Genomic DNA, 9,580 nt, shown 5'->3' with positions numbered 1-9,580 from the left:
CTACACGCTGAAATTGAACAGCCCAAGCACCAGAATCCCATACTTCCAATGTTGGAACCTAAAGCTAATAACTTGCAGCTGGATCCTAACATCCCACCACAATTAGCAGTCTTAGAGACCACGTTAGCTGGTGCACTAGCCCTTTGACTAGTCCCAGCAAACACTCCAATGCCAGGTATCACCACTCAAAGAGAGAGAACGGCGAAGGAAAATCTTTTCTATGTCCCATCTAATCAGCAACTAGCAAATAAGAAACAACAATGCCCTCAAACCCACTTTAAATAAGGTCATTGGGAAATTCTCTAGATATAAGGTTAGTAATAAGCAAAATNCTACACGCTGAAATTGAACAGCCCAAGCACCAGAATCCCATACTTCCAATGTTGGAACCTAAAGCTAATAACTTGCAGCTGACCTAACATCCCACCACAATTAGCAGTCTTAGAGACCACGTTAGCTGGTGCACTAGCCCTTTGACTAGTCCCAGCAAACACTCCAATGCCAGGTATCACCACTCAAAGAGAGAGAACAGCGAAGGAAAATCTTTTCTATGTCCCATCTAATCAGCAACTAGCAAATAAGAAACAACAATGCCCTCAAACCCACTTTAAATAAGGTCATTGGGAAATTCTCTAGATATATGGTTAGTAATAAGTAAAATAAGATCAAAGACCTCCCTATCCAACACCCTTTTGATTGCAAAACCATGTTTTGGGCTCACCATTTATCATCACAGGGAAGGTACCTCTGTTTCCCACACGGAACCAAAGCACCAATCCTCCAAATCCATTTCCAAATAATTAAAATAAAAAAAGTGGACTAATCAAAGCTTTCTCAAAATCAAGTTTAAGAAACAAACTGTTTTTTGTTAAGTGTTGCATTATCTACCACTCCTGGCAAAAAAACAACATCCCAAGTATTGTTACCTGAAGTAAATGCACTTAGTTTCTGAAATAGTATCTCTCAAGGCTCAACACTCTATCCAGACAAAAAGAAAAATGACCACACTAATGGGTTTACCATGCACCATTTCTTAGGAACCAAAGATAAAAGTGAAGCAAGTACTAGCACCAATTTTTCCTCCACACTGAAACTTGGCAAACACCTTCACAGGTTGTCCCCAGTGCTGTCTCAGCAGCCTTGATAAAAACCAGATGTAACGATTAAGTCCTGTAACCTTATTTTTCAACAAACACCAAAATGGCTCTTAATCAAGCTCTTTTAATCCTACTTATACCCACATTATTGGAAAGGCTTCCAATTTGGATCATAGTCCTTAGCCAAGGCAAACTTATGATTCTGTCTCCAGCAGCCCAGCTTTCTTTATATCATAACAAGATCTATTCAAAATCATTCAGCAAAGTAGCCCGTTCAGTCCCTTTTTTCCACTGGTCTGAGCTCCTTCTTGTTTCAACATATCAAGAATTCCAAGCTCAAAAGACTAATCAAGAAGTAAATTATTATTACTCAATACTATTACTATAGATGATAAAGATTATTTGGATTAACAACAGTTCTCTCTGTAAGTTCATGTTGAATCCATCATAAATATGAATTAATGCTCCTCATAAGAATTAATCTCTGTGATCATTGGCTCTTTGCAACAAATTATACAAATATAAATGCTTACTTGTTTTTAATAAGACTAGCTAAAAATATCATTCAGATATCTGAGGTGGAATTTCTTCTCCTTCAGCTTGATTCTATTAAAGCATCATCAGCCTAGCTTTGCTTTTACATTTTTGCTCTAGCAGAGCATACCTTCTTCTGCCTATCTTTTCTTTCCTTCTACTAAGGTTCTTCATCAAACACAGGGAAACAATATTTTATTTCTTTAATTGGTGGGTAAATATATCAATAGGTATGTTAAAAGATGATATGATATCTCTATTAATCTAGCTATTATCCTCACTATCTGTTTACAATAACCTAAAATGATCAAATAGATTCACAAGTAGTGAGTATTGCAGTTATTATATAATAAATAACTAATACCAGTGTATAATCACACCATGATCAAGGTATAAAACACACAACATAGCCCAGGAGATGCGGAAATTAACTCAAAAACGAATTAAAATCAATGGAACTATCCAAAATACCTTTTGTATAAATATGGAAGATCCTAAAAGGTGACATATATCCACAAAAAGTTCTACTAGATTCATCCTGAAATGGACAAGACCATCAGGCAACTCAATCACTCTTCTATGCCAACAACAAACAAAAACAAAACAAACAAACAATGAAGCTGACTTCTTGAGCAACAGCTGTTTTATTTATGCACACAAAAACAATACGCAAGTAAACATTTGTTTCATATATGTACTTATGTAGTATATTAAATAAAAACTTAAATGGGACATATCCCGATTATTAATTTAGTTTACTTCTATTAAATTGTGCCTATTATAATCTAGCCAGCAAATAATGTCAACTACAGACACAAAAAAAAAGGTCAACTATTATTAGCATAAATCTATTGTCAAGTCTCAAGAGGTAAAAAGTATAGTAAAATGCTATATCCAATAGTCTTTAAACCTGAAATATCAACTAGAACAGTAAAAGAAAATCATTAGTAGTTTGCAAACTTCCTTCACGCTATTTAACAAATAAAAGACTTTCAAGCTTCTTTTGAAAGTATTTTCTACCATCAACACAAGTTTGTCTACAATGGGAATATCCCTTAATAGAAACACATGGCATTCTCTTAAGGGTGCATGGAAGGTCAAATATTTTACTGCTATCATCTGTTAATCCATTTCTTCAATTAGGTGTGACCTATTTAGCACCTCTCACCACAAGGGATTGAAACTACAAAGTACCTCTTCAAGGGTTATTTCCTAAGGCCTTTTTACCACCTAGAGAAAAAGTTCCACTCCTGTTCTAACTGCTTCCTGCAAATGGATTTACACTGGTAGCAAATATTAGGAATGTTTTCTATTAACGTCAAATACTACAGAGTATTGAGAATATCCTTAATTTAATTATAATATTATGGCCCCAATTTGTCATGTTGAGGAAGCGATTCCTACTATTTCTGATTTCTGTCATATTCCTAATGTGCTTATCGTTATTAGTCTTCTTATTGATGGACTTAGCCTGTACTTGCATTCGATCTTTTATTTTCCTTAATCCTGAATTCATAATTCTTCAACAGCCTCTAAGTGTTTCTGAGACCGAATCTTCAGTAAAGCAGTGGCTATATGTTCGCGCTATGTAGGATCAACTGAACCCAACTTCCTTTTTTGGGTTAAAAACAACTTACGCAAAATATGGTTCAGATAATAAATAACAATATTGATGTCTTGCTTGCGCTATGATATATTTAAATTCAGCTTAAAGTGTTACATCCAATGTGGCTCCAAGCACTGAGAAGTTAGAAGTAGAGAACTCTCTTAATTTACGATGTCAATCCCATCAAAATAAACCAAAAATAATAAAGCCAACATCAAACCCCTATCCTTCCTGGGCTAGAAAAGGGGTCAGACAAGAAACAATACATTAATCAAGGCACGTAATGGATAATACAAACAGACTGAAAATAAACCTGAGATCGCAACAACAATGAATCAAGTAATGCTGAGAAGACAGGTGAAAAAGTTTCCTCCACATGTTTCCTATGTTTTGCACCATCCTCATCAAGGCAAAGGATATAGCTTGCAAGAGAGGACCTGAAACAAGATATATCACGTTCATGCTGACTGTACTAAGACATTGTCTTTAAAGGCACGGAAGATAGAATGAAAGGATAAAAGAAAAAAATAACGGGGGAAAAAATCTTAAAGAAACTAAAGAAGCTCAAGTGTACAGCAAGAATTTCAAATCTATCGGCATTTCAGGATTTAAGGATTCATATACAAGACAACAAGACTAAAATCCTGTAATCATTCTCATACACAGGTGCATAGCAATCAAAATAACAATCGCTGATAAACTCGGCTTATGAGTTACGACACATCAACTAGGTTGAAACAGCAGCATGATTTAGTATGCGAGTATAGAGAAAATGAAGAAACTATGCATAACCAATTAATCTCAATTGGAAAATGCTCCAAATACTTTAGTGAATAAACATAGGCAAGCAACTCTATCACAGTCAACAAGACATAGAAAAAGAAGAGAGAACAGAGAGACAATCAACATATATCACACATTCACATGTACAACAATTGACAAGTAGAGGCAGGTACTACATAAACAAATTGGAAGCCTGCTGAAAATGGCATTACCAAAACTGCAGTGTAGAGTCTGCAATCTCCCAATCTTCACATGGAAATGCCACGCAGCTGCTCGCATATTCAGTAGCTTAGTCACAATCCAAAACCAAATATCTAAAATAAGGTGCTTTATGCAAGTAAGCTTATTAGAAATATGCAAAACTCTAAAAACATGAGAAAGTACCTATGAAAGTTCCCAAATACAACTGTTACCAAATATTTATGACCTTTATATATGGCTAGATTTTAATGGAAAAGCATCTTATGTGCAATACAGCATAAAGGTCACATTTAATAATTTCATTGACTGGAAGCTCATTAAAAAAACAAATAAAACTCCTTGATTCTTTGGCAACCAAATGATTGGATAGGACTATAGCAATAAAGGATTCTAAATAAATTGTTGCAATTCACCTCAGGAGTGCATCTGCCAATGCAAGGGCTTCTGGACTTGCTTCTACTATAAGGGACGGAGCCTAGCATACATTCAACAAGTATGAGAAGTTAAATGAGACATGCATGAGTATAAAGTGCTAAAAAAAATCAATAAACATGTCAACATGAGCAACCACAAGAAACTCAGCTGCTCTCATAACAGTAAACAGAAAGTTAAATAAAGTGTCACGGTTAGTGTGTAGTTGCTTTATCAGTGTAATTCCAACAGAAAACAAAAAGAAGGTATACGTAACAAGTATTCAGAAATCCAAGGAAACACAAATTAATGAAATTACTGTTCCATTACTTACAGCCTGCCCAATTTCTGACAACAAGCATGCAAGGCCCCCAATTATTTTCATGTCTCCTCTAGTAAGAGCTGGAAGGAGAAGTACTTCCTTTAGATAATGTACTCTGCATAACAGACCTTGAGGCACTCCCTAAAGAAAGGCCATGTCAAATTATCAGTCAATATATCACACGTCCTTAGAGACACCATACATAAAGATTAAAACTCAATGAAATATACAGATAAGTTTCACTTAGAAAACTACCAATGTCCACCCTAAATGTTCCTGGAAATACCAGGCATAAAATTCAGAGAAATTTTAGTTACATGTGCAGTGGAACCAACCTTGCAATTATAATAGTAACAATCCACTGCTTCTCTCGGCCATTTTTCAAATATGGCAAAAATTGAACAGTGGCAACCAAATTTTGAAATATACAACGAAAAAAACAAAATGAAAGGTAAGCCAGTAGAAAGAGTTAAACATGCCAAAGGGGAAAAAAGAATAGACTAAAAATATTTCGGTTGACTCAAATCAAGTATTCAACTATCCTAGAGCTGTTAGGTTTGTAAAACTAACTGGTAGCCTAAAGATAAGTGAACATAGACCAAATATGCATATACATTCAAGTGCTCAAAGTGAAAAGGTTTAAAACCAAATTACATAGCTCAAGGCTTTTGGGTCACACTAAAGTAATGCAACTAATCTCTAAGTGGGATAGGCAAGCTACCAATTAATATTACAAAGGGTTCTTTTGTTTTTCACCAAGTTCATATATGAATTCCTCAATCTGAAGTCTACCCTAGACCTGTTTCCTTGACTCTGATTCACTTATTATTTCATTTCTGAGTTTTGAAGAATTTGATATGGAAGACTTCACAGACCACAAATCAACTTTTATAAATATAATTGATAGCACCCAAATATCCTTAAATTGGCCCATGAATCCATGATAAACAACCCTTACCATGACATGCCTCTAAGCTCTAATGAACCATCAATACAACAAGTATCTTCGACCTAAACTATCCTAAAGGCCCCGCAGACTTGAACTCAGTTCCTTGACTGTTCAATTTGAATATCGCCAGCCAATATAACTGCATGACAGTTATTGGGGCTAATCAAATCTAAAATTTAGTAGGTAAACAGATTACAAGTGAAATGAGACATTACATCAATCACTTAGAATACGATAAAATGCAATTAAGGTTTTTTCCCCCATAAAAAGCATGCAATTAAGTTGAACAGATCGAGACTCAAGAATAAACTCCATCAAAGTGGGCAACCATACCTCATGTCTACTCACAAGTTCAATGAGTACTTCAACAGCCAAATCAAATGAGGAAGGTACCTACACAGAGAATGTGGAAATTAATCAATCTCGAGTACTAAAGAATACTCCATCTCAAGAAACAACTGCACAAGAACTGGATTACCTGCAATGAGTTGAACACAAAATTCAGAAGTGGGTGAGCTGGCAATGTTCCCTGGGAAATCTCCGAGAAGCATCCTGCTCTAACCTGAATACAAGGACATACTAGAATAAAGTAAAATGAAAACAGAACATCTGATAGAGCTCCAATAGATGAATATCTAAAGCAGAAAATGTCTTGTCCAGCAAACAAAACCAAGGAGAACCATGCTTGCAAAGTGAACCACCTTAGCAGTATGCACCATTGCAAAACTCAAATCGGTTAATATGACTGTGTAACTGTGAAAGTACATACCCAGCTCAATAAGCAACGCAAAATTTTCCGATTCCTTTCATGCTGTTGCACAGAACCATCAAAACTTAGTTCAGATTGTTGCAGCAAGAAATCAAGAACCATAGGCGTATGCGATAGAAGCTGCAAGACAACCATAGTAGAGTGTGTGGAACTAGAAGGTATAGTGAGAGAGAAAGGTCAGAGACCACAAGGACATGCAAACGTATTAAAGCAGAAGTCCCAAACCTCTTGTGTATAATGGCTTTTTTGTAATGAGCTAATTTTAGAATCAGGTCGTTCATTATCAACAACTTCCTCTGGCAGGACAGTGAGCATCTCCAGGACGGCAATATTACCATTATCCTGGCTCTGCAAATTCTGCAGACTGTAAAAAAGCTGCTGAATTGGGTTTCCATGTGCAACAACTTGAAGAACAAGGGCAGAGAGTGCAAGACAAATCTGTGTTAAAAGCTGTCATGGCAAAAACAAAGAGCCAATCAAAACTAAATGCCTTTAGGATGAATCAATCTACAAGACAACTGATTGTTTTCAATCATAACAACTCTCCATCAGCAGTCTTGTGTCTTAAAAAAAAAACAAAATAAAATAAAAAACCTGGGGAGGCCCAGTACTGAATCTCCTGACTGCAACAAGAAGGGCATTTAGCAAAGCATCCTTAGCTTCTAATTGCAGTAGATAGCCTTCATTTTGTATCTGTAATATGAAACATATAACAACAATAATTAGTTTAAGTTGAAGCATCAACTGTTTTATTTTTGTGGATTTTTTTAATCAACAAACAGCATAAAAATAGAAAAATCAAAAAATATAAAATTACAAACTGGAGAATTTGGTTTTGGTAGCTAGGCACCACTAAACCCATCAGTGTCTTTTTAAACAGTCCAACCATAGCCCTTGTTATTGTTAAGTCTTGAAAAAAATATTTATAGAAAATAAGAGTTTGGAACCTTAATCCTTCTACAAGTTTGACACCTAAAATCATAGAAGCTTCTATCACATGACTTTGACCAAGTTACAGTAGCTGACAAGATCCATAAAGCCCAAAACCCCTTTTTTTTCTCATTAAACCAACACACACACAACATAAATGAATGTGTCTCCCCAACAGCTCAAGTAGTATTGTTACACAGTAAACATAATTGCATACGACATTTTTCAAATTGAGAAGCAACAGTTCCCGTTATCCCAACGCCCTTATAAACAAGAAGCGCAAGGGGCACTTCACAAATGAATGCCATGTGCGTGCTTGATACGCACAAGCAACGACAACAACCAAAATCATCACACTTTTCACTCGAGAGTCCACAGTCCACACAAACCCTAAGTGCACAGCATAATCATCATAATCAGAATAAGCATAAAAGTAGAAACTTGAATTATAAGGATCATAAACCGAATGCAATCAAATCAAGTCTCCATCTCCACCTAAGTGAATTACGAGAGAGAAAGAGGGATTCTAGAGAGAGAGACCTTGCGTTTGAGAATCTGGGCAGCGAAGAACTCCACCTCGAAATTGGAGGGGAGAGGGTTGTGGCGGCGATCGGCGGTGAGGATGGCGGTGGCAACGTCCCAGGCGGCGTGTGTTTGCTGGAACTGAACGAGCCACTGATTCGCTGCGACGCGGTTGCACGATTGGGTATCGTGGTTCAGCACATGAACAGCTTCAGCCACCTTCACTGCAAGTTCCATTCGTTCGCCCCCTCTTTTTTCTTTTCTTTTTTTTTCTTTTTTAAAAAAATAAAAGGAATTTTTAATAATTTTAGAAATTAGTAAAAAAAGAGAAAGGCAGGATGATGGCGATGATGAAGGGAGGGAGCGACGCCTGGAAATTGAAAGAGGAATCTGATGGAGAAGTGTTAACCGTTGTTTTACGGGTTCATCGGACGGCTATGGTTGGTGTTGTGGGCTACAAATTACAATTGAATGAAGCAGTGTGTGTGTGTGTGAGGGTTTGGCTGTGCTCCTCTGCGACCCAACATACGCCACACGCCAATTGCTGTATTCTCTCTCTTATTCTTAACTTCTTTCAAGGGCGTTTTTTATTGTTTCTAGAACTGCCATTGGTCCGACCTTCTCCAATCTACCTGCCCTACGAGGGGTGAGGACCCGCTGCTCCTCTCGATTTTGGACCCAGTAATAAAAAATTAGAAAACAAATTAAACGCTCTTGACAATTATTTTAAGGTGAATGGTACAGTGTCTATCACTTTTTACCTAATTTACTAAAAAGGGTAAATAAATAATATTTAATAAATTTTACATGATTTATTTTTTATTTTAAACATTTTATTTTTTACTTTAAAAGGAAAGTTAGACAATTTAAACACTATAACAAAGGCAACATAGAACTTATCTTATTTTAAATGACAATAAACTTTTTAATAAAAGAATATTTTTTTTACTCTTGATTTTTATTTTTAGGTTTAATTATTCTGTTGGTCCATATAGTTTCGCGAAATTTTCAATTAGGTTCCTATACTTTTTTTCCTTTCAATTGGGTCCCTATACATTATTTTTTTTCAATTTAGTCCTTGCCATGACAAAATCGTTTGAGATAACAGAATATTCTGTTCAAAAATAGAATATTCTCCTAATTAGATTAGAATTACTAATTAAATTCAACCCCATCTTTTTTAAATACCAAAACTAACCCTTAGCATTTTGTACTAAAAATGGAGAACCGTAGCGTCTACTCTGCTCTGCTTCGCGTTGGTGGTGTGTCGCTTCCGTTGCGTTCCCTCGCCGTGGATCGCCGTGCCGCGCATCGCATCGCCACACTACGCCTCGCCTGACCGCACCTCACCTTGCTGCTCTGCTCTTCGGGTGTCGATGCTGATGGTAGAATCTTCAAGAAACGCCCTATTCTAATCTCAGGTTCAGTGGAGAGCTATGGAGCTTATTTGGCTGAT

The 9,580-nt window shown here is 36.4% G+C and overlaps 1 protein-coding gene across 1 annotated transcript in view; it reads right to left on the bottom strand.

Moving 5' to 3' along the window:
• Nucleotides 1-8,711, bottom strand: part of LOC107494556 (transportin MOS14) — a gene marked incomplete in the record, with an annotated part of 16,740 nt that extends 8,029 nt beyond the window's left edge. The window contains 11 exon segments of the mRNA XM_052263090.1: nt 2,103-2,270; nt 3,518-3,674; nt 4,233-4,289; nt 4,635-4,696; nt 4,967-5,095; nt 6,237-6,296; nt 6,382-6,465; nt 6,673-6,792; nt 6,898-7,122; nt 7,267-7,365; nt 8,143-8,711. Of these exon segments, the coding sequence (XP_052119050.1) occupies nt 2,103-2,270; nt 3,518-3,674; nt 4,233-4,289; nt 4,635-4,696; nt 4,967-5,095; nt 6,237-6,296; nt 6,382-6,465; nt 6,673-6,792; nt 6,898-7,122; nt 7,267-7,365; nt 8,143-8,361 (1,380 nt within the window).
• Between the last annotated feature and the right edge of the window lie 869 nt (nt 8,712-9,580).

This window comes from Arachis duranensis, chromosome 6, assembly GCF_000817695.3.
Source record: "Arachis duranensis cultivar V14167 chromosome 6, aradu.V14167.gnm2.J7QH, whole genome shotgun sequence".
NCBI lineage: Eukaryota > Viridiplantae > Streptophyta > Magnoliopsida > Fabales > Fabaceae > Arachis > Arachis duranensis.
Note: the sequence above shows the minus strand (reverse complement) of the source record. Positions and strands in the feature narration are given on the sequence as shown.